A 25,830-nucleotide genomic window follows, 5' to 3' on the forward strand; every position below is an offset into this window, starting at 1 on the left:
CTCCTATGTCTCCTAACAATTGACGATACTGTGCGTAGGAGAAGATGGATACTTTATGAAGGGAGAACATAAGTTGGAAGGAGCCCTGGGTGCTTAGAACCACATAGGTCTAATGCTGAAAATTAGGTTTTCTTTTCTCTTAGAATATAAGGCTCTCAACAAATGAAACCGTGCATAGCTGTTGGAACCACAGCATGGATTCAACATGCTTCCAATACTTACAGAGCTCGCACAGCATAATGTTCAAATCTCTGACAAGCTTAAAAAGCAGCATAACTCAACGGCTTCATGTATGCCTTCAAATGCCATTTTTGAAGGGTCGTGACATTAGAATGTCTTCAAATTTTGTCATAGTATATGATTAGTGAGCTTCAGCAAGGTAACTAGTATGTTGACACAAATGCATTTTAGAAAGCAGGTAAAAAAATTGAGGTTGGTGGTATGGTGGTTTACCCCTCAATAAAAGCCCCACTGCAAGCTAAGTAGTTATACAACACCCCTTGATGCCAACGGATCAAGATCGGTCATCAAGAATCTCAACTTACAACAAGAGAGAAACATTATTTTTTTAAAAAAAATATATATTTATTTATTTAAAATTTACAAAAAGACATTCGAACATTTTCAGCGTGTGAAGTCCCTACTACCTCTATTGCGACAGCAAGTTATTATGCCAGCAATGACTAATCCTAATAGCAAGAGAAGTAGTATAATTCCTAATACGAGTGCTGATATTTCTGCTGCCGTCCACCATTCTGCAACAAACACCAATAATGTTTTTACAAATGAGCTCCAATAAAACTTCATCATCAACACAACACTATCCTCTCTAAGGAAAAACCCGGAATAATATTTGAAAATTTTCAAGTTTCTTCCAAAAAATTTGAATTTTCTACTTAAATAATTTTTTTTTAAATTTTTACAAAATTTTATACCCAATCAAATCTAGGTAGCGTGTCTGAACGTTTTTATTCTCTCTCTCCCTCTCTTTCTCCCCCTTGAATACGTTCGGTTACTCCAGTTAAAACGATAGATTTACGATGAATACGAGGAACAGTCCATCCTGTCCCCCATAATTTCTGGTCGCGACTTATGACACACTTCAACACGGTGTTTTATCCCCCAGCTCTATTTGTTTTTCGATACAACGATATCAGTTATATCCTATTTCGGATGGCTCCGTCGCAAACCGTCCGTTCGACGAAACGCATGTTATCTTTTCGTATTTATTCTGTGACAAAACGAAAATATACAGGACTCATAATCGGGCCTTGAGCGGATTTTAACATGGGTTCCGCTTGTTTTTCGTGACGACAGCGTTAGGGAGAAGGAGAGGCTGAGGACACAATCAACGCGATCTGGAGGCTGCAAAGTTTCAGCGTTAATGAGTCAGATGAGAGGCAAGGAAGAAATGATACGTTACAGTGAGGAGGGATGAGGAGATCATCGAAATGCAGAACGCAGGCATAGAGAAAAAAAAGGAGGTGTTTGCATTTCAGGCATCTTGGAATTTTTTGATGACTTGATGACGTAGGTGGGTACAGCGACGTCCCCTTCACGCTAAACGTCGCTGTACCCACCTACGTCATCAAGTCATCAAAAAATTCCAAGTTATGCCCGAAATGCAAACACCTCCTTTTTTTTCTCTGTGGAACGCAGGAACAATACTGACAATTGGACCGCGTTAAGCAGAAGGAAACCAAGCCACATCAGCTATTTACCTTTAACTGGACAATTTAATTTTTTACATGAAAACGTTTCTGCGGATTTTTGTGCAAATTTCAGTGAATTTTCTGCCTAGTACGTAGCAAATTCCTTAAAATTTTCAAAGGAAGCCGCACAAACGTTCTCTTATAAAAAATTAAATTGCCCAGTTTAATTTGGCGATAGCTGATGTGGCTTGTTTCCTTTTTGCTAAACGCGGTACATTTGTCCTGGCTCTTTCTTCTGACAGTGGCTCGTATGAGTACAGATATCTAAAATGTCTGAATTTTCCAAGAAAACATAATTATCAAAGTCTCAAAGATAATTTTTTTCTTTATCTGAGAAAAAACAACATTCAAAATTTTCTTACAGCGTTGTTTTTTTAGTACGTCAGAATGTACCAATGTATGTTACTAACTAAACGTAAAATGTACGCTAGTATCGGTATTATTTTTACCAAGACGAGTATTCAAGTTTTGTTCATGAAAAAAGTCTTGTGTGCGTGCTAATCTTCTCGAACTACCATAAACTCCGGCTTTGGAAAGTCGCCCAAAATGAATTCACGCAGTTCACTCCCTTGCCAAACTGAAAATATTTTCATGCCGCCAGGTTAGGTTTTTAACTCTATACTAGACGTTCAAGAACCTCTGAAGAACCTAGAGGATCTCTAATTCGAAAGTCAGGAGGGATTAGGTGTCGCAGAGCGCCCGGGAGAGCCGTAAAAACGACTCATTGTGTGTAATTATGTGTGTTAATGCAGGGTTATCGGCGGTCTGGATAATCGAGAAAAGGGGAAATTGCAGAAAAGTCAGAGAATTCGCGGGAAAAGTCGGGAAATTCGCGGGAAAAGTCAGGGAATTTCTGACATATCTACTAATCACTAAAACGTATCACCGATCTTCCAACTGTTCACCCTTTCTGGTCATTTTTAAGACTTGCCATCTTGAATTCAGCTACTGAACGCCTTTTTCCATAATTTGATCTCCAAATGAAAAAATGTTGTCCAAAGTTTAGCGAAAGTCAGCGTATTGAAAGAAAGTGGAAATTTTGTTCAAACGTTAGGGAAAGTCAGGAAATCAGAAAATTTTGGAGTCAGAGAAACAGAAAAATAGTCTGGAAAAAGTCGGGGAATTTGAAGATAAAGAAATTATGGCAACCCTGAACTGTGTCTTTAAAGGAAAGGCCTCTGGTCAACCACTTTCATGATTAACCTATGAAAAACCAATAAATGAGAGGACTTAACAAACTTATTCCAATTAGTTTCGTTGTTTGTAAAAGCTTTAAAGATTTACAAGCAGCCCGCACCGGGCGGCTGCCGTGGGCCAAAATACAGGGAGAGGGGGCGTAATATTGGGTCTGACAGTATCTCGGATAGAACAGAAGCAAACGGAAGTCGCATTTCCCCGTTGAACTATTCGCAAATTTTTCACTCTCCACATGAGAATGTAGCTCGGGCTGCCAGCCAAAACTCTAATTTTATGAGAAAACTCTAGAACGGTGGAACGGATCCGTCACCAATTCAATATATGAATGCTGATTAAGTGTGGAAGTAGTGGTTTTACGCACACTCTTTTGAGACCTCGCATCCTCGCAAACAGCCACTGAAACTTAAATGTTTTAAAATAAAGGGGCATATTCTCTATAGAATTTTTTTTAGGTTTAAAAAATTAAAAACAAAAATATAGGTTAAAAATAACTTATTTGCGACGTTTTTCCTTTATCGCAGACGCGTCGCGGGCAGGCGGCTCAGCGTCGCGCATCGGTGCGACTCAAATGTTTTCAGTCGCACCGCCGCAGGTCGCCTGCCCTATACACGCGTCTGTAATAAACCATAAAGTGTCGCAAGTAAAATGTTTTTAACCTGTTTTTTTAAAATTTAAGTAAATGTGGTTGCCTGCAAGGTAAAAATAGTAACCGTCGAAAAACTCGTATCTTAGAGACAGAATACCAGTTCGGAAAGAAGTAAGTGTTTTGCCATAATAAAATTTTGGTGCAAAGTCCCCTAACATTTTTAGCCAGATCGAAGTTATGACGGTTTGTTATCAGCATCTCTCAAAACTTATTGTTAGCTTTAAAATATGGCTACCTAAAATTTTAGCTACCGTTTCCGATGAGGTTCCGAGGAAAATTGTCGGACAATATTGCTAATTTACGCTCTCGACTCGTCGTCTAATAGCGCGGTGAAAGCTCGTGCGCTTCATGTTTTGCATATGCAACGCGGATCATCGTCAAGCTGGAATAGTTGTATCCATGCTGCATAGGCGGCGCACAGTGGATCGAGTCAATTAGAGAAGTCGGACACGAAATTTTTGACTAAAACGGCAATTTTTTTTGTTTATTTCGTCATATCTAAAAGTTCAAGGGGTGCTTTAAGAAGAAAATTGTACAAGGAAACCGATGAAACCACTTTTAGAGCCTCAAAGTTTTGTAAAAATGGAGCTACAAGCGTTTAAAGTTTCCAAATTATGTCCGACCTCCCTTTTTGACCCGCTGTGCGGCGTGTTATCTCAGTTCATTTGTGCAGTGGCGTGGCGTGCTTTGCGACACATCGATTGATCTGCTATTGAAACCTATGGGACAGGATCGATAAATAGGGTGTTCGCAGCGAACACCTTAACAATAGATTATTTACCATTGCTTCAAATGGGGAAACATCGATAAGGGATCATCCACACCTCGCAACTGCATTTGTGGGATCATCTCCATGGCAAAAAACACAGGAACTCTGATTTATTTGAACTTATTTCTGGCAAACGAAACTGTAGAGGAAGGGGAAAGATGGGGTGTGCTCCAGAAAGGTGGATAAGGAACAGTGTTAAAGTGGGCGGAATTATCTTTGGAGAAATGGAAAAACGGGAATTTACATTGTGTCGAACGGCACTATGTGCATTATGACGTGAGCCCTGTTACGAATGTATTCTTAAGGGTCTCAGGGCGGTTATAGGACATTTCGTCGACAAGTTTTTGTCCGCGCACCTGTTTTTCTAGAAGTTTACGTCCACGCGTTTTTTCAACAGGAGAGTTATGGGGTGGAGCGGCGCGGCGGGCGGCCAGCGCGTAACGCGCATTGGCGCCTACAAACCTGAGAGGATACTTCACGCATTGCGTAATGCGTGAAGTATCCCCTTAGGTTTGTAGGCGTCTGTCAGTGCACGTTTCACGCACGATGCTGGCAGCACGCCGCGCCGCTCCGCTCTGTGTTTGGATATAATTTTTAAACTCGCGGAGGCAGCGTTTTTCAACTCATGATTTTAACGTTTTTGCACAATCTGCATGGATTATTCTCAAAAATATGCTCAACTCAATTTTTTCGAAAATGTGGGTTGGTTCCTCTCTGATGAATTCGGTCAAATTCTCTTTTATTCTTACGGCCCTCGACCAACGAGCACTCACCTTCTTTCCCGCATGTCTCTGGTTTCGTTTGACAGAAATACGTCCATTCATATTTTCATTGTGATAAAAAAAACGATGATATGTTTATCGAAGAAGCGCACTCTATCGCTTCATTTTGTATCAAAAATCTCTCTGAACTCTCCATCTTTTGGAACATAGGTGCTCTGGTTGCTGTCAAGGGTCCTCAACTAATAAAATAGAAAGTGGGATTAGATTTATTTTAATCCTTAGATACGTACGTCGCTCGACGTTGATGGTTCTCTTGTAGGTGTTGCCTTTGAGATCAGTAGCGATGACGTCGACTTTAGTGTCGCAGCAGCTGGCCGAGTAGTGGAGATAGACGTTGTCTCGCGTCCCTGCGACAAAGTCCCCGCGGTACTGTAGACCCAGTGGAAACGAGGAAACTCTTAACAAACCTGGTGGAAGATCAATCAAAAATAGTTTCATGTTAAAGTGAAAGGCTCTCAAATGGAGCAGGACGTTATTAACAATAAATAATTTTGTTTCTTTCCCCCTTCCCAACACTCTTTGAATCCTCGGTAAAGTTCCAAAAGCGCACAAAAGTGCAAAGGAAGTTTTGCGCTTTTGAGGTAGTGATAGCAGAGAGTCTTTAGCGCGAATAATTGCCCTTGAAACTGGAGGAAGAGACGAGAGAAGCTTGATCTATTTCAGAAATCTGACTGTAACGTAACAATATTTTGTAATTACGAGTTGTCAACTATAGTCTCTGTCCAAAAGACAAATGAGCACAAAGTCTAGAAAATATGTTGTGACGGTTTTTAAAGCGCAAATGCCTAATCAACAAGCAAGCTTGGACGGAACGTTTTCTTGAATTTTTTCACGCCTAAACTAAGATTTTATGCTAGAAACACTAGGCTAACTTCCTTGGAATATTTTGTCATCAGATAATTTGCAATGTTTGACAACCGGGGATACCGGTGCTCCGCACTCTACATTTCAGGAAAGCAATGTCGTAATACATTCAAACAATCAAAGGATTTTTTCTGAAAATTTACTGTGTCGCGATAAAAATTAGCAATAGTTTACAAAAGTGGGACAATATATAACGTTGGAATTAATTTAAGGCATTAGACAACGAGCAAAGCGCCCTCCTTTAGTATCGCATGCGTTGGACACTAATCGAGTTTCATTATAACGCCTGGATGCAACTACTCGGCCTCCACGGGTGTCCGTGTTGCATACGCGCAAAAGTGAAGGCGTTTTGACTTTTTCAATTCTCATCGCTTCATCTGCAGCACGCCGCTGGCGGACTATACACTGCGAGGATCCAAAATAACAGGGCGCCCTCAGTTCTTTGCTATAATAAGGAGACATCTTCGTCACGGATAGTTGCACTCGGTTGTAGGATGAGAGCGCTGTATTGTGCTTCAGTTTTGAAACTGCGATGTGCATGATTTGTAGAGTAACTATTCGTGTCTTAAACAAAGGTGCACAACTGTCGCGACCAAACGACCGACATAGTCGCGATAAAAATACTATGGCCGCAGGCACGGGGTTTTTGAAATGTGAAGTCACCTGAAAAGAAGGAAGGAATGCAAGGGCAGCTCTACTTTTTGTGAATGAATTTATTAAAAGCGTTATTATTTCCAAAGAAAACTGCTTAGCGCATTACCCCTAGCGGACGAAACTGAGGACTGTGTGTTTTATGCAAAGAAAACAGTGAAGTTCGTGGTTTTATGAAGACAGTAGTGTGAAGGTAGCCTCAAAATATATGAAGGCTGCCTCAGAAAATTTGGAGGCAAAAAACTCCCTGCACCCTTTGCCCCAAAGAGGATGTCTTTGTAGGATAACGAAGATTTGAAAGCGCTCTGTCAGTTTGGATCTTCGTAGTGCAGTCCATACCGCAACGGCGCGGCGCGCTGGGGGTGAAGCGAAGAATACCTGAAAAGTCAAAACGCCTTCTCTTCCGTGCGTATGCAACACGGACATCCGTCGAGCTCAAATAGTTGCATCCAGGCGTTATAATGGAATTCGCCCCGTGTCCGACGCATGCGATACTAACGGTGCGGGCTTTGCTTGTCTCTTTTGCACATTAACATAATTCCAGCATTGTGAACCGTGCTGATTTTGTTAATTGCTATTGATTTTTATCACAACTTCGTCAATTTTCTGCAATACGCACCAATGGGCCTGTTGCAAACTTTTGCTAGAGCAAAAATAAGAGTTGTTTCTTATAGATAATGCCTCAAAAATCACGATGAGCGCATCGGCAAAGTCTGAAATGCACTCATAACTTCACAATCTGCGTTAGAAATTTGCGTTTTTTTAAGCTTCCCGCTTCAAAAACGATACTACGGCATAGGTGAACATTTTGTTAGAGGAGTCGCTCCATCGTCGGCGATATTCATCATGGCCGACGCTTGCACGCAGTTCCGCGCGTAATTCAAGGAGAGTTCAAGGTCAATCAATTCGGGCGTGGAAAATATGAACGTTAACACACCGATTGTTATCTGGTCTAATCCAGTTCAGGTGTTATCTCGTCCCATCAAACGTGTTTTGGCGGATTGGCGTCGGCTATGATGATTATTGCCGACGATGGAACGACTCCTCTTACAAAATGTTCACCTGTGCCGTAGTATCGTTTTTGAAGCGGGAAGCTCAAAAAACCGCAAATTTCTTACGCAGTTTGTGAAGTTATGAGTGCATTTCAGAGTTTGCCGATGCGCTCATCGTGATTTTTGAGGCATTATCTATAAGAAACAACTCTTAGTTTTGCTCTAGCAAAAGTTTGCAACAGGCCCATTATTAAAATATATATCAAAGTTGCCGGTCCTCAGAATCTCGAACAGTTGGGTACCTGAGCATAATCTGGACATTACTCCTAAACCTACTTCGATTAGTCGCCTTTTGTTTTGATTTTTTTCCTTTCGGAAAATTACTGTTGACATTTAAGCACGAAATTTTGGGAAAACAATCCTGATAAATCGTTCGGAATGTCGAAAAAGACTTATGACCGCGTCTCTGAAAGAATGGAATGTGGTAAGAGACCTGTAACATCGTTGGGTGGAATACACTTTTTTGCCTTTGACCTCAAACTGAGGGAATTTTAGTTCTTTTTTAATTACACGAGCGAGTTCCCACCTGATTCCGTGTCACTAACGGTGATGTCGGCTCCCCATACGGCCGTACTGCAAGTCTGAGGCGTCCATGCGTCCCTGCAGTCTCCGTTGTAGCTGTAGTCGATGTCTGGACCGGTCGTGTCGGATACCTGTGAATCAATCGATCAATTTATCAGACACTCCATCAATCAATCAATTAATGTTGCATTTAATCAATTGGATTTCATGTTGCATCAAGAAACCACTATATCTGGCTCATTCACTAAAGAATTCATCTGCGTATCTGTGTGCATCTAATGGCACTTATATCGTTTCTAGAATGAACTAAACAAAGTGATTACTTATCGTAGAACATAAGTAGTCCAATTGATCTATTCCACCCTAACGCGCCGACATGAATAATGCATTAAAATATGAAGTTTTTGCGTGCACTTTGTCATTTTTTACTCCTGTTTTGTACTCAAGTTTTGAGTCTCCAACCGAGGACAACTTTTTTCGACAAAAATCGGCTGATCTGAACTTGTATTATTTTTTAAGTCTGCTCCTTTTTAGAAATTATACTCGTAGGTCTATCTGTCGAAAACAAGCATTGCACTATCTTTCTTTTTCTCTCTTTTGCACAGTCTGTTCTGTATTCCAAGAAAGTGATTTTTGAATATTGACGTCGAAACCACCTAGCTAAATTAGTCTTTTTTCATTTAATGTTGACTTAATTATGGAGAATATGATAGCTGAATTGCCTGAATTCGCGCTTAAAATAACAGTCTTCCATAGGCAATTAAAAAGCAGAGGGCGTGCGCATGTCGCAATTCCTTTTGGGATGAGAAACAGGCCGTAAAAATAACACAATTGCTGTGAATTTTTTAATACTCGTTGTTAAGTGATCAGTTCTATCTTGAGATTAAGCACTGCAGTTGAAGGCAAGTATCGGAACTAAATGAATTTGAAAGCATGTAATCGGTAACCCTCTTGAAGATAGTGCCCAGGCCAGACTCGCTGTCTGTGAGTGTTAGTTGCAAATTCGGTTTGGCACTATCGTGCAAGACATGCACAGTGAGTAAAATATTTAATCGTCTTTTTTTAACTGTTGCATCGTTTTTTGACCGATTTTTCTCTTCTTTCATAGCAAGTATTCGAAGAAAAATGTGTCGTTTTATCCCATTTTTTCATGACGGTAAAGTTTAATGAGTCACTTGCGCCTCTACAACAGTTTTGATTCGTCCCTAACTTCAACTTCAACTTTAAATAACGCGGACCAACGTTCTTTTTAAGTCCATGTATATCGCTTTTCGCGAAGATCGCGAGTTACTACCGACAGATATAGAATCTGTGTTCAGTTTTAATTAGTCAAAGGTAGAGATTCCTCGTTCCGAAATTTCCCATCGGAATCGAAAGTATAATTCAGATCATGAGAAATTATGTGTATGAAGTATACGAGAAATTTGGAATTTCTGAGGTACTTTTCGTATCCTCAATAAAAAAAACATAGACAACACAATTTTGCGCGGTAAACCACGTGACCGAAAACTTTTGGCGGAAAAACATTCTCATTTATTAGATCATTGAACTTAGACACTTGAAATTAGTCGCACACCTCGCTGTGAGTATCGAGCTAAAGTAGAAGTTTGATAGAATCTTACCGGTTCACCGATACGGAAGATTGCTTTTCGACCCACAGTTTCGACCGACCCCAGGTGAGCTATGAAAGTTATGAGGTCCACCTCCGGTGCACCCATCCTAGTTTCAACCATAACCGTGACTATCTCCGTTCGTAGGGACTCAATCCGTCTCCTAAAAAAATAGTACAGAAATAAATTTTGCAGTTCTTAAACTTTGTACTAGATGGAGACTAAGGAATCAAAATACCCTATTAAAAAATAATATTCTCTCTTTTGTAAAGTTTCGGGCTGCATTCATACATGGATGGATACAATTGAAATCACCACCATGCAAATTCTTGTTCTGGAAAAAAGTGTTTTGAAATCGCCGTTATGATTTCCTGTAGAAACGAGAATAAAATCGCTCGAATCGAGAAAGCTCCTACTTGACATAAGCGGCTTTCGTCTCGGTGTGGGCATCGTTTCCTCTTGATGCAAGAGAAATCTCTTCATGAAGGCAAATTCAAGATAATTTTTGTCCTTAGTGAGGCACTTTTTTTCCATGTTAACTGGATACTGAATTCTTGTGAGTCACGCATCTCGTAACGATTCCCCATTTTAAAAATTACTATACGTCGCCTTGAACTTCGGTGCGAATATTTAAACATTATGAAACAGATTTGATCCTTTCATACCTCTCTGTTATGCTCGTGGTGATTTTTGCACGATTTTACACCTAACGCGTACGCAGATGGTTTTACTGTAGTAAATCGCAGATGGAACGGGCTATTGGAAATCACTATTTTTCGTCATATTGTGGCACGAGTCAATGGAAGAGTTTGGATTTGATGTAAGAACCTTGAACTTTATCGTTATCTATTAGAAATATGGATGTCTGTAAGAGGTTTCAACATTGGTTTTCTCGTGAAATGTCCTGTAGAATCACACCTTAAAATGTATAACTTATCGCAATAAACATCAAAATTTGCGGTTTCAGAAAAAAATATAGTGTCGGACTCTCCCAATTGCTCGTTCTATAGTGTATCAGCGCAATTCATCATTGAAACCACTCACTGGATTGGTTGGATGCCTCTGATGAGATTGTGCCTGTCTTGGACATTGAAAGTGAAGAGAACGGGGATGTTAAGATTGTTGGTGACGTCGAAGTAAACGTTCACCATTGTACCCGGAGGCGCCACCAAAGTTGACTGCGGGTTCACCTGTACTGTTGCATGCTCCAACATCTTCACTGAAATCACGAGACGATCTTTCATTATTCGAGTTCAATTTCCTTTCCAGTAGGACTGTCAGACAAATGTAGTCTAGACAATAAGTTGGAGATGTAGTCAACGCACGTTAAAATCCAGAAAACTGGAAATCTCAATACAGAGGGAAAAAGCTCATTCGAGCACAATTTTCCCTCAAATTAGAGACACGCTGCTGGTGCAACACTATTACGACTATTCAGCTTTTGGAATGAGTTTTTTTTCTCTGTTTTGAGTTTTCCAGCTTTCTGGATTTCAGCGCTCGTTGGCTACATCTCCAACTTACTGTCTACATGACTCGTGCGTCTACCAGCAATCAGTTTGTGAAGTATAGTCTATTGCCGCTATCAGAATTGAAGGGGTTTTCGGCTCAATGAACTACTCGCCGGCACGATTTTATTGCGCGACCGACACCGAACACGTTCTGGTTCTGGTTCAAGTACGTCGAAGTCATTCCAACTTTGATGATTTTTTAATTCGTTGGAATAATACTACGAAAATCGGATCCTTGTTCTGGACAATAATTAAGTAACAAAATTTGAAAGCTTCGTATCCAATTTTAAGAAGTTTACTCATAGCTTGATTCAAACATTGAAGCTTCTACGTGTACTCTTTGTGATTTGGGTGCACAATGCTCAAAATTAGTTTACGGTTTTTACAGCAAAAATTATTATTCTGAAGATCCTATATCTTTTAATAGTACACATAGGCAGTTTTTAACAGAAGCAAATTCCTTGCAGCAACCGCCAAAGAAATACGTAATTTAAGGGATGAAACTAATCTTAAAGCACATTCTCTCCAAAAAGCAGTGCAAGTTGAGAGGGGGCGGAGTTTTGCTAAGCTTTACATGTGTTTAGTGGGGGGGGGGGGGGGCTCTTAAAGTCCAGAGGCCATAAAAAAGCTGAAAATTCGTTAAGCAAGATTTGAACACCCCTTTGAAACTAATAGCATAATGTCCTGACAACTTTTGGACGTAAAAATGGGAAAAAAAAAAAAAAAAAAAAAAATTGAAGAATACCAATTCAACTGCTCACGTCAAAGCGTTTCAAGAACTTTCAAGAAACGTAGGATTTTGATGAAGTTCCCTAGAAAAACAGCATGTGACATTGAAATGATAATTTTTACATTATCTCAAATCGAAGCAATGATTTTTGCGTAAATTTTTTCCCCTCCTCTCCCGTTCAACAATGCAACCTCGGTTGTCTACCTTGAACCAGGTTTGCAGGCCGCGATTCGCAAACATTTCGCCCGCTCGCCATTTTGAGTCTTTCGGGTTATTTCGCGTAAAATCAATAACCCAGCGCGGTTCAAGCGATAACGTTAATTGCACAATCGCGAATCTTCGTTAGCGGATAGCGCCGGTGTCTTGCGACCGAATTTCAGGCTACTTTCCAAGCACTGTGCTCTGTTTTTCCCCCGAAATTTTGGCAACGCCCTCAGCTAGCGCACGCTCCAGACAACACTCTCCTCTATTTACTATTGCACTTACGTCTTCTAAGACGTAATCAGAGTCTCATTAACACTATTCATGTACGTTCGCGCGCACTTTGTAAGTAACTTGTTGCTATCCTGCAGTCGGACCGCGGAATCAGAGCTTAAGTGCATTTTTTGCAAACTGCATGCACCAAATGCACCTAGATATATTAGTCCTGTACCCTTTACACTGGAAAAAAACACATTGGATCTTGAGTCCAGACTCTTGAAAACGTTGACAAGAAAAAATACTCTTGATTCAATCGGATTTTTGCTTGAATCGAAACGAAATCCGCTTAAATTAAAGAGGCTTCGTTCTTGATTTAAACTAGATTCTGATTGAATCAAGAGTACTTTTTCTTGTCGATGTTTTTAAGAGTCTGGACTCTAGATCCAATGTGTTTTTTTTCCAGTGTATAGTGATCTATTTTTTGAGTATTTGCTTTTATCTTCGTAGAGAGTTTTCTCTCGCCTCTATTTCTCACTTTTTCACTTTTTCTAGCGCAAGAGTCCTAAACCTTTATCCGTAGTAGACAGAGCAGTTCCACTTCAGAAGAAGGACTGTATGGTTTTATGAAATCAATAATTCAACAAGTAGTGACCTATTTATGCAATAGCTTTAAAATGGCTAATGATGAAGCTCTAATTTTTTATTGATTTGGAGTTAGCTCAACAATAACACCGGTATAAATGGTTTCCGAACGATTAAGATCGAAAAATTGAATAGAAAAAGGTGAATCCCTGAAAATTCAGATTGAAAATGAGTAGAAAGAAGAGGTGCGTCCTGCACGCCTACCTTTCAAATGGTCAGCGATAGAGCTCTGATTTTGATTAATCCAAAATTAGACACAAAAGTACCTTTTTTATGGGCGAAAAATCGGAGGGAAAATATATCCCCACGAGTTCGGTTCGAAAATGTGTAGATAGAAGGGGCAAGTGCAAATGCACCCTTTTCAGTAAAATCGGTAGTCTAAGGACCATTTGGATCGCTTTTGGCGAGATTCAGAGTTTTCTCCGCAGATTGGCATCACTGGTCCAAGTTGCTCCTTAAGCTCCGTACCTTTTTGTTGCGCAACGCGCTTATTTTTCTATATTTTCATACGATATCCATAAAATAAGTTGAATCCGAAGGCAGGTTACTGAACGATATATACAGTTTTATTGCCGTTATCAGTTCACGCCTTCGGAAGCTCTATCTCAAAGACCCGCGTTTTTATGGATTCCGTTTAATTGCACTCTAATTCCCATGACTACCGCCTTCCCGGACGCACGACCGACAGTCGGTTACCGTGCCGCCCAAAGTTCAAGCCGTGACTCACTTGTAAATATGAGCCCTCCATTTTTCATTCCTTCGGGAATATTATAATTAGTATTGTTTCGATGAAAATTACATCGTATTTGACGTCATGACCAGACAGCTTCTCCGGTAAGGTCATGTCAAAAGAATGACGGAAGAAAAGCTGCTGAAGAAGATGCTTGATTGGGTTCCTCCCGGGAGGAGACGAAGGGGACGCCCAGTGAAAGCGTGGTGACAGGGGGTTTCAGAAGCAATGAGGTACTTAATCAAAACCATAGAGAAGTTGGGATTAAAACTGGATATATTACGCTCCATATCGTTGACAAGTGAGGCAATTTGTTGGTTCCATTTCTACAGCCTCCCCTCCCCACCACCAAAACAAAAAAGTATGTCATAATTTTGTGCTATTTTGTATCGCAAATTAAATATTTCGTATCACTTCTTTTGTTAACTTTATCGGCCATACTTTATAAAATTTTGTAATAACTTTTTCTTACCGATTTTTCTAAAACAACATCAATTAACAACAAATATCAACAGTATCAACAACAATTTTAGAAAAATTGGTAGGAAAAAGTTTTTACAAAATTTGATAGATATTTTGTGCTGCAAAATCACGGAGGGAAACGCTTCTCAAAATTGGGGAAAGAGCAGCCCCCCCCCCTTCCCACTTTCAGAGGCGGATCCAGCAATTTGCCAACACCGGATTGCTTCCATTTAAACCTATGCTAAATAATCGATTTTTGTCGGAGCACTTGGTCCCTTCAAGAATCAATACATTTCCATAGGTTTAAATGGAGAACAGACAACGTTGCCACTTTGCTGGATCTGCCAATGCCCACTTTAGAATTTCCCAAAAAAAAAAATTGAAACGCAAGAAAATGTGTTACTTCGCTTAATTGCTTTGTTTTTCTTGTGGTCTTCATTTGGAGCCCCTAAGCATCCCATAATAGAGTTAAATGGGGCAACTCACCAGGATTGAGGCCTAAATTCTGTCGGTTGCCGTTGAGGTCGAAAACGACGTCCTGCTTCCGTTGCATTCCGTTCTGATTGTTGACGATGCGGCTGACGAGCTTGCTTCCTGGCGCCCCTTTCACGTCCTCCTCCATCAGCTCCACGGATTCGGAGTCTGTCTTCTTGTCCACTGCTTTGACCTTTTTCCCTCCGTCGCCCGAGCCTCCGTCTACGCATAATATCAGACCAAAAATTACCAAAATTGTATCATGACGTATCATTACGAATTCAGTAAATATTAGAGTCCAAAATTCTGCCCGAGCAAATGGCTACTTCTACATTAATCTGATATCGATAGCAATTGCTGGCGGTCTTGAAAACCGGGAAAGTTAGGGAATCCGCGATGACCGGGAAAAGCCAGGGAAAGGTAGGGAATTTATGGGAGCAGTCAGGGAATTTCTGGCCACATCTACTCATCAAAGTCTAGCGAAATTCGACGTATTAATAAATATGTACGGAAATTTTGTTCTAAGGTTGGGGAAAGTCAGGGAATTAGAAAATGTTGGATTTAGGGAAGGTACACGGACTTTATGTCCACTCTTTTTACGTCCACAGACTTTTCGTCCACAATTTTTACGTCCACAGTTCTAAAGCCCACACTATTGTTAAGTCCATTACTTAAACGTCCACTAAGTTAAGTCCACAAAATATGTAAAGTCCACTAAAATCAAATTCAAGCGTCATATTTTAGTCCGTGTGTAAAATTATATTGACAATATCGAAATGAGAAAATTAAGAGAGAATGAGGTGTTGTTATCGTAACTCATATTTTAAATGAAATGTTAATTTCTTCTTTTGATTCATCTTTTCAAATTTTCTTTGGTAAATACTTGGTTTCATTTCTATCCTTGAAATTTCCAATATAAAATATGCCTTAAATGTACATTCTTTTTTTTAATGAACTTGATTGCTTCATTTTAAAAACATTTATATTTTTAAAACTTGGTAAATATTTGTAAAACTTTTTCCTAGCAATGGCATCGATATGAATCTCAATGAGCCGTATTTGTGATGAAAGAAACTATACAAAAAGTAATAAAAGAGGAAAAAAACCAAGAAGCACGCAATTTTTTGTTGTTACTTTTGTACATCGACCTCCTTGAGTCAATTACGTCCAATTTTGAGCGTTTAGTTGCGCTTACATCACGCTGCAGCACAGTAAAAGCCCAAAACATAAAAGAATAAATTTGAATGCTTTGGAAATCATTAAATTTGACACGGAACCACTACTATATCTACAAAAAACACATTATATTTTCCAGTAGTACATATTTCTTTTTCATCAGTTTAAAAGGGAATAATCAATGCAGAGAGTGCAAACATTTCAAAATCATGAGTTGAAAAACGCTGACTCCGCGAGTTTAAATATTAGAGCCTAACACAGAGCGGAGCGGCGTGTTAGCAGCGCAGAACGCACACTGGCGCCTACAAACCTAACGGGATACTTCACGCATTGCGCAACGCGTGAAGTATCCCGTTAGGTTTGTAGGCGCCTATGCGCGTGTCACACTGGCTGCCTACCGCGCCGCAACGCTGTAAGCAACTATTTCGCGTCAGAGGCGTTGCACAGTATCCTACGAGATTGAAGGCGCGAAATAACTAGTTAAAGAGGACTTTAAATTTTGACTGCATCTGTTACTGAAAAATGTTTAATTTGGCATTGGGGCGTTTCCTAGGCTCCCGCTTTGGTTTTCATCTTATTATATCCGTACAGTGTACACATGAACATATGTTTTGCTCTTAGAGTCTGTTCCTAACTAACTCTTTCATGACTTGATTCATGAATGAAATGTTTTAAAGAATGAAGGTAGTAGTAGTAGTATGCATCTATTTTTGAGGTGGTTCCTGTCATTTAAATGAGAAGAAAAAAATGTGGACATAACATGTCCACAATTTGGACAATTTTGGACATAATTGTTGGACATTAAATCATGTGGACTTAATAAAGATTAGACTTAACGTTTAGTGGACATTAATAGCGGTGGACATTTATTTAATGAACGAAAGGTAGGTGGACATAAAGTCCTGGAAGCTTAGGGAAAGGCAAAAAAGAATAGCAGCTAAAAGTATCTTAAAAACAGCTTTACTGTATCCAACGTCGTTTAACGTTTGCTCATGTTTCATTTTCCAAACAGGATGTAAGCAGAATTTTTATTTGAATTTTGATGATTGTGTACTTAACAATGTGGGAAAAATTCATACAAAGTTTTGAGATAGTCTGTTGTTAAGTTTTTCGTTTAAAATATGAAACGCTAGAGGGAATTAGCACCGTGGAGTGCAGTTTGTTTAAATCTGTTCAATTATGGTAAAGTAAAACATAAAATTCGTACACTATGTTCAAAATCATTTCGGCGAACAGCCTCCCACAGACCAGTTTAGGGGTTACATCCTTCGATTTATTCGATGACGGCAAATGAAAAATTAAACAAAACAGGGCCTTAATCCTCAAAACTAAGTATTTTATCAGCGTGTTTTGATTTTGCCACAATTTTGAAGCGCGTCAAAATTCAAACTAGCCCATTACATTGAAAAGAAAGTTTAATGGAGTACGAGAGATATTCTTAACACTTCTTCTTTTTCAAATTGTATTTCCCCTAAAAAAGAACTTTGTTATTGCAACTTGTTCTTTCAGATCACCTCACCCTCTCTGAGTTCATACCAACGAAATTATTACTCATGAAATCGAACTCCAAAAATTGCAAAATTTTACGAAAGGGGTAACTGGGTCAGTCCGTCGAGAATTGTGTCCCCTGGATTTTCCGTAGTTTTTATGATTCACAGGCAGTAGTTCTTCCCTCGAAACGACACGCAGTCCGATTCTATCTTATATTTTTCACCCATTTTATCAAGAACAAAGACTTGATCTGGAAATTATGACTGGCGAACAAAAAGAGATCATTGAGGTGCACTTTTACAGTGGTGTCGAGTTTTGCGGAATGTTCGATAGGTATAAGCGAAGACCTAAAGTTGACTCAATCGTCTAATCAATCTCGGTTTTCGTCAATGACGATTTTAGGGTTCGCACCGCCCGATGGGCAAATCTTTGTAATGGTGACTCCCTAATAAATTCTTTGAGGTATGTTTCCGATTATTCAAAGTTGGGTCCTCCAATTTGAGAGGGCCGGAAGGTTCCGTCAAATTGTTGGCTGTATTAGCGTCGCAAGCACCACAGCATGAAATTAAGTAAAACTACATTTTTATTTTGAAGTCAAGACCTAAATTGCATCTAGAAATATCAGGTGTTTCGAATATTTTTAGAAAAATTTATGGCCACCTTTCAGCCGGTTCTACTGATTTTAATCGTTTGGCAGTTTGGCCTTTACTGAACGGTGCCAACAAGTTTTTCCCCAAAAATGTTTTCTGGAATGGTCCTTAAACATGTCTGTAACTTTGCAAATCAACTCCGTCCAGCTCTCTAAGTATTCTCCGAAATCAGACTGCTTAATAAATAAATAGAAAAATTGCTTTGACATTTTCACTTTTTCGTGATGTTCAGTTTTTCCAGCGAGAGGATCTTTGTATTATGCCCTCTATTATTCTCGTAATTTTACTTCGGCGCTTACAATATTTCCCCGTTTGACACAAAAAAGTTCATGCTGTGTAGTCTACATTTGCAGTGGTTAACGATGAAGGAAGAACAATCCGCTTCATTTACTTCAGTCTCAGGACCTTAGTTTTTACCGAATTTGATCAGAACAAAACAAAATGACTAAACTCTTTCGGCTTTTCTAAAATCGGGTTTTACTGCTTTCCCGTGACGTAGCGCAGCAATAGTGTCTACAGCGACTGACCTTTGCAACGCGACTTTGATAACAGCGCCTGGATGCAACTATTCGTGTTCAAAGGATGTCCATGTTGCATAAGCACACATTTGAAGGAGCTCTGGGTTTCCTTGCCCTTCTCAGTATCGCGTATCACAGTATTATTGTCAATGTTCAGCATTCGCTGGCCAGGCGGGCCCAATGTTCAGTGCGTCTAACTCTAGTCCAAAAGGCCCCGGTTTCGAATTCCTGTGGTGGCGACAAATTTTTCAGGAGCGGACGATTAGATCCGCAGAAACGGGCTTCACTCGGCCTCAATCCCTGAAAACTTGAAAGTCTGGAGCATGAATGTGAACTAACCAAATGCGGCGGCTGCATTATGTCTAGCGACTATAAGGCCAAAGTTAAATCAAACTTGGGAGGGCTTCAAGCTCTTCATAAAAAAAATTCAAAAAATTAAAAAAAAAAACGTTAGTATTTAACCACCAAAACACGATTCTTTGACCAGCTTACTTGACCTATCGCGATTTTTGTTTTCCTTTTTTTCCCCCTTTTTTTGTGGAATCCAATTCGTTGTAAATACAACAAATGCCTCTAAATGTTGCAGCAGGGCGTCATCACCTGGGCGCTCGCTCAAAGGCTGGCCAAAGTCCACGCCGACGGGTGAATCACGAGCATTTCGCTCCGATCCAATCCAACTATTTTATCGTTGGCCCGCCGATTCTGCCGGTAGTACGCTCTCATACATTACGCATGATACATTGACGAAATTATCCGATTGAAAGTCGCCAGTCGCTATTTGCATTCAGTTCGACGTGTTGCAATTTGACCATCGTCACTTCGATTTCAACTTGTTCGGCTCTCCCGTGAGAGTTTGTAATTTTAGGTACAAATCTGTCGCGAGTGTCGTGTTTTATTGTAGTGCTCCGTCCCACGGACCTAACTCAGAGGTATTTAAAGTTTGACTGCATATTGAGCTTGATTGTTCCTGTAACTGAATTCTTCATGATTTCACTGCAATAAAAACATTTAAAATTACACTGAAATTGGAGGTGAGATCGGTCCTTTGGTGTCATTTGAAATTTTGAGGACAAACAGGAACTAAGATATTAGAAGAGCTGACATTTTTAATTATCCATCCATTACGCATGTATTCAAGGTTAAGAGTTTTTGTGCAATCCATTTATGTGGACTCTACTGTATAAACGATTTGATAGGTTTTTCTGACAGAAGCAAACCTGGGAAAGTCAGAAAATTTTACTCCGCCATAACGATTTAGGGGTGGTTGGCATTAGACCTTGGAATCTCCTAAAGCAATCCCGTTCAATTTATATTTTTCCATCCCGAAATTAATCGTGTGAAATGACTTTAAATCCTTTTTCATGCTGAAGCACGTGTTAATGATTTTTAGGGGGAAAAGGATGTTACTGACTACTCTAAAACTTCAAAGGTTTCGAGAATTTAAAAAATCCTAGAGAGTCTGTCATTCTGGAAACTTACTATTTAACCAATACTTGGTTTTACTCTTTACTTGGATTATAGTAAGTATCTACTTTGTGATTTTAAAATTCGCCCCCGAGAATGATCAATCCAGAACCTTGTACTGCTTGCCTTGTAAGAAAGCAATACAAACATCCTCTTTTATCAAACTGAAGAATTCTTTAGTCTCTTCTCGTCCTCAAAAGTTACGTGGAAGGCAGGAGTCAGGTGCCACAATTAAGATAGTTGAAGTATGTCAAATCTCGTATGTTTTCTTTAAGGAAACTCCGGGTCCCAGAGCGCACGGGTTCACCCTACTCTCAAAGGGTTGACCTAGGCTCTCCATATATTCTTCACCTTCCCTTCCCAATCATTAGATGCCATTGGTCCACATATGACCACTAATGAAAGTGGGGTAAGGAATAATCCGAACACTTTACCAGATAGAAACATGCAGTTTTGTACATTCGCCTTCAATCAGGTACATGTTCGTGAAATTTAAAAAAATGTGTCTCATAGAAGAGCAATATCTGCGATTGAGGTGTGTCCGTGTAGATCAGTCGTTTTACTTATACGCAACGGTCAATCTGATTTGACGTGCCAGAGACAGAAAAAAAGTTCCAAGCAGGGAGATCTTGCTCCGTAGGCATTCTGCGTTACAAAATATGTCATGTTTTCTTGTTTCTCTTAAATAGAAAAGAAAAATCATCAAAAAGTAATCCTTTCTCAAAAGTTTCAAATCAGGAAGCAAGTATTGACACATTCTCCGAAACTGCATCCTCGATCATAATCAATGTGGAAAAGTTCTTTAACTCAGGTGTAATGCCGTCACGAGAAAGTTGGAACTTCAATAGATGTTTTTGTTTCGTTTGTTAACGATGCGACTCACTTCCAAATAAGTTCGACGACATTTTTTTTTTCTACCACGCCTTTTATTTGTGATAGATTACTGAAAAGATAGAAGAAAAACAAAAGAGAGAGAAAAACCCCGTCTGTTTTTTTATACCCACGATTTGCTCAAATGAGAAGATCACTCCTCAGCCAGACGCGTGTTTTGCAAACAATTGATTTATCTATTTTTATCAAAAGATGGAGCGTAATCATCAATTAAGTAATTCCTGTGAGAAAAGCTGTAATCAGCTGAAGAAGAGTGAGAAGATAGCACATTTTTTCCTCTCGAAAAATGCACTTAAAGAAAAATCGTTATCTTCATCAATTTACGCGAAACTGGCTTGAGTCAATTTATTGAAAACACCCAAAGAGTTCACATTATCTCTCTCAAATTTACGCAAAAGCTGAACCAGCAATGAGGCAACTTGTTTCCAATCCTATTCAAATTTTATTCATGACGCGTCATCGTGATGATTTCAAATGGATCGTTAAAAATACATCAACCAGCTCATACCCTTTAGCTTTTGTTTCTTCGTGTTTTTTGAGCTATATTATGCCTTTTGGTTCATTTTCGTTTTTTCTTTCATCTTATCTATGCTGTTTTTGTCAGTATACACAGAAAAACACCAAAATTTGATTATTATTCAGGGCAGTTATGCAGACGTGCTGTTAAGTCATAGGAGAGGGGCGTATTTGTCATTTTGTCAATTTATTGAAATTAAGACTTCTACGCCCTTTGTATCACTATTTTAGACCATTTCGATTTTTAAAGTTTCGAAATCTGTCGAATAATGTTTCAGAAACATGCGGTATACCATGAATGAAGTTATCGCCGTTTCGATTAATTTCATATACCAAGGTTTATTCTTTGCGCTGTTTCCTAATTGATTCCAAATGTTTTAAAAAAGCTTTGCGTCTAAATTATCACTGCCAACCGCTGCGCAAACCACACCTTTGATTTCTATATCGAGGATAATTCTACTTAACCGCCCCAATTAGAAAATAAGATTGAAGAAGTATATCGTCCAGTTGTGTACGTAAATAACATGAAGCTGTTACATTTGTAAAAACATTGTTTGCACTTCGAATGTTTAACAATTTCTGAACAACTTAGGTATATTTAGAAGCAAATTTTCAGGACTTCTGCCAAATATATTACTCCAAATCCCTGAATGGAAGCTTGAAGCACCTACCACAATGTGGGCTCAAATCTTAGATTTCAAAAATCTAGGTACCATTTTTTGTGCATCCATAATTCGCCTATAATATAGGATATACGGATTTTCGAGTTGAATTTTTGTGCGCCTAGAAATCATGAACTGTCTACCAAATGAGGAACATTCTTGTTTTGCGCAAAATTTACATGGAACTGAGCATTTTAGTATGATTTTAATACCAGCAAAGCGAGAGTCCCCTGACAAGTTCTCTCCAAACTTCCAACTCAAGCATTGCGATTTTTCAGCATTAAACAAAATCAACAACCATGGTCGTAACTAGGGTGTCCTTGAGAGGGTGGAGGGGGCTCAATAGGCACCAGAATTTCAATACCTAGTAGACCTCCATGATGAGTAAATGAGCCCTTGAATCCTCCACATTTTTTTCCTGGCTACGTTTATAAAAACAATTATGTTTTTTTACAGTATCGGGCGTAATTATTTGACACTTAACTTTACAAATTTGCCAAACTTATTTTTTGTCTAATCTAATCGCAATCCCTTCTTTCACCGGAATCTTTAAACGCGTGTAGACCGCAGGAATTTTTTCGTAAGGTTGAAGTTTTGTTTCCATGATCATACATTTCTCTTTATTCGTACAGAGATAAAGAAAAAATCTGAAGTTAGCCGAAAATGACCGTTTAAGAGGGAAAAAATTGGGTTTTAAGGACAAGGCCTCTTATCCCCTTGTCATACTTCAGTGTGCTCTAAATTTAAATGCACTGGGAAAAAAACACATTGGATCTAGAGGCCAGACTCATGAAAACATTGACAAGAAAAAATGCTCTTGATTCAATCAGATTTTTTCTTAAATCAAAACGAAATCCGCTCAAATTAAGAGGCTTGGTTCTTGATTTAAGCTACATTCTGATTGAATCAAGAGTACTTTTTCTTGTCGATGTTTTTAAGAGTCTGGACTCTAGATCCAATGTGTTTTTTTTTTTTTTTTTTTTTTTTTTTTTTTTTTTTTTTTTCAGTGTGTTCGTATACAGCCGCTGAAAAGTCTCCTCAAATCTATTAACTTATATGAGAAGAATACTGGCGGAACGCGCTCACATGGGAATTCATGTGCGCAGGTCACTGACGGTACGTCAATGAGTCTGTTTTGACACGGAATCAGTCGATGCGATTCGCGGTAAAAATCAGCGTCGACGTCGGCAAGACGGCATGACGTGAGCGCGCCGAAAAATGGCGCGTGGCGGCGCGGCCGCGGCGTGGCGCAAGGGCTCGAAAGGCTGACGCACCGCGCGCACTGAGGTGAAAAGCCGCGCTTCGTACGTTTATCGTTTGTTGTTGCGTCTCAGCCCAAGCAGCTTTTGCAAGGTGCTAGATCCACGCTGTTTTCGTCGACTTTCCGATAGTTCGCCAAGTTGAAGGTCGCGCTAGTTCCTCCTTCCCAAAAGCTGCGTCTCTCATGAAAAAGTTTTTTTTAGAGACGTCGCACTCTACATTTAGAAAAGAGTTCGGTCTTATAAACTTGGGCGGAAGTAAGGGGCCTGCGGGCCGATTATTGAAATTGATGGACAAAGCGATAGACAAAGAATACATAGGGAGTATGGAGCGATCCTATTGGTTGACATAGTTGGTTCTTATAGACTAAGGAAGAAAATGATGGACTAACTGTCGGTCTTTAGTGGGTTGCCGTCAGTTAGTCCATTACCTACCTCCTATGTCCATTGCCACCACCTGCCTCCACCAATAGGATCCCTCCATATCCCTTTTGTCGTCTTTGTCTATAGCTTTGTCTATAAGTTTCATAATCGGCCCGCAGGTCCCCTCTAGAAAGATACAATTTTTATGAAGCAGCTCAAGACAATGGTAACGGGAGAAAAACAAGGGGGAAAAACGGGGAGAGTATGGTTATTTTGAGGTTAGGTCAAAAAGCCTAAAAAAACCTTTTAATAGCCTTCTGAAAAGGACAGTCAATCTATGAATTTAAATTATCCAGAGTGATTTATTATTACGTTTGTTACGACTCGTCGTTTGTGAAGCACGTATTTGACTTGGTTTTTGCATAAACTTATACTCATTTTTGCGGAAGAAACGCTCATTTTTAAACACTCTTGACCATTTTGGTTTGATAATGGAATCAGAAGATCGGTGGTGGCATTTTTCGTTTTCAAAGGTTGACTGTCCTTTCGGGCCCTACGAGACCATATTTTGACATGTCCGTACTCTCCCTACATAGGTACTGTACTTTGCGGTAAATTAGGTCGTACTATCAGCCTGGTACGTAATGATACTCGCTCCGTATCCATTTTTAAGGACTTACTCACTTTAAACTACGAATTTTTTCTTCCAAGTTATAGTGTAAAATCGCACGTACCTGATATATCTGGCTCGGTCGTGGTGTAACGATAGCTGTCCAGGTCTTCTCTCGAGGGGCATCGCGGCGTGGGGGTGGTTGCGCAGCTTTTGGGGGGCTCACTTCCCCCGGAAAACGGACGTCAACCCCTAATCCCCCGGTTTCAATCCCTTTGGCCACACACCACAACAGCACCAACACACTTAAAGAAAGGCACCACCGAAAATCCATCGTGGTTTGCCACGATTACGAACACACACAGAATATCACGCACTATTTGGGGGTGCACAAAACACGCAAAACGAAAACGTGCTGATCGATTTAGCAGAGGCTGTAAATTGTCCTCCAAACTTTTTTAAGCAAATTTCAAGACACTGGAACTTAAAAGCGGTGGTTACACAATTTTCAAGCTGTATAGTATTTTTTTCAAATCATCTAAATTTTTCCCCAATCGTATATGAATGTGTAACAAGATTTACTTCAAATAGAGAGTCTTTCGCACAGGATCAGATATGGAATTTTATGAACGAAAAATTAAAATCTTTGTGAATGGGGTTTCAATGGCACTCGAAGGCTGTGTCTGTTTTTTTAGCGTAAACAAAAACTCCTAAATAGGTGTTAAAACGATTAAAACAGATCTGGAAAGGGGATGGGCCACTGGACCGCTTTCAAGAAAAAGTCGGAGTAATGAGCAATTAAATTCTTTAAAAAATTATAATATTTTGATTGATAGTCTTTCATTCAACTCGAGCAATGCACGTATTTATAGCATTTGAATATGATAATAACCACAAAAGATAGGAAATTCTGCTGGATAGCGGGGGAAAGGTAACTATGCACGCACCTAAGCACAACGAAGTCTTTGGAAAGCTCTTCCGAATAATCAACGCAGCGTTTTGGAAATACCTCTTCGAACAGACGAACGTAAAGAACAAGAATAGTGCAGAAAATGACGGAATTGGAATCAATAATTCGTTGAATTTTTGTTCGCGGGTGTTCAGGTGCACAGACGTGAAAAACGAACGCGAAAATATTTATTTGGCACGCGAGGAAAATTATATAAATTTGCAGATTTCTAAATGCTCGGGTGGTGAAAATGTCAAAGGGTATAACTTCAGCGGTATTTTTTCTTTTTGGTGAGAGGGGGTGTGTTACGCACAGTCTCGTCGCGGGGGAAAGCTCTCGTTTCCTCTGGCGAACTTGGAATGTGGAACGGGACCGGGAGCCTGAGTGCGAGTGCAAACTAGGTGCGATTGTGACGGAACTATTTTTGTTTTTTGTTTGCGGCCCTTTTTCCCGTAATCTCGGTTCGAGGTAGCCGAGGAGCCGCGGCGGTGGTGGTGGGTTAGAGGTGGG

At 39.7% G+C, this 25,830-nt stretch overlaps 2 protein-coding genes across 3 annotated transcripts in view; one reads left to right on the forward strand and one right to left on the reverse strand.

The window, feature by feature from the left end:
• The window catches only part of PAPLA1 (Phosphatidic Acid Phospholipase A1), a 44,214-nt gene that overhangs the window by 841 nt on the left and 17,543 nt on the right, over window positions 1–25,830 (forward strand). The window contains exon 1 of one of the 2 annotated variants that reach the window (XM_072299512.1): window positions 9,209–9,230. The exons of the other annotated variant lie outside the window; for it this stretch is intronic. Coding sequence (XP_072155613.1) covers window positions 9,224–9,230 — 7 coding nt within the window. The 5' untranslated portion in view covers window positions 9,209–9,223. Of the gene's footprint in view, window positions 1–9,208; window positions 9,231–25,830 lie in introns of those variants that run through there. 2 annotated transcript variants of the gene reach the window in all.
• On the reverse strand, window positions 564–25,784 carry LOC109037099 (uncharacterized). Its single transcript, XM_019051596.2, has 7 exons — window positions 24,496–25,784; window positions 14,784–14,993; window positions 10,850–11,024; window positions 9,818–9,968; window positions 8,200–8,326; window positions 5,337–5,513; window positions 564–755 (listed from the first exon to the last, which is right to left on the reverse strand). Exons 2-7 carry the CDS (start codon window positions 14,917–14,919, stop codon window positions 625–627), a joined length of 897 nt encoding a protein of 298 aa, XP_018907141.2. The 5' UTR covers window positions 14,920–14,993; window positions 24,496–25,784; the 3' UTR covers window positions 564–624.

Source organism: Bemisia tabaci, chromosome 4, assembly GCF_918797505.1.
Source record: "Bemisia tabaci chromosome 4, PGI_BMITA_v3".
NCBI classification, from domain to species: Eukaryota; Metazoa; Arthropoda; class Insecta; order Hemiptera; family Aleyrodidae; genus Bemisia; species Bemisia tabaci.

What these genes read in the sequence shown, in the direction of transcription:
- LOC109037099 (XM_019051596.2), bottom strand. Translation starts at nt 14,919, where the DNA reads ATGGAGGAGGACGTGAAAGGGGCGCCAGGAAGCAAGCTCGTCAGCCGC. An exon ending in CGTTAGTGACACGGAATCAG is followed by an intron (nt 5,514 to 8,199) that starts GTGGGAACTCGC and finishes ATCTTCCACCAG; the next exon opens with GTTTGTTAAGAGTTTCCTCG. An exon ending in AACCATCAACGTCGAGCGAC is followed by an intron (nt 756 to 5,336) that starts GTACGTATCTAA and finishes TGTTTGTTGCAG; the next exon opens with AATGGTGGACGGCAGCAGAA.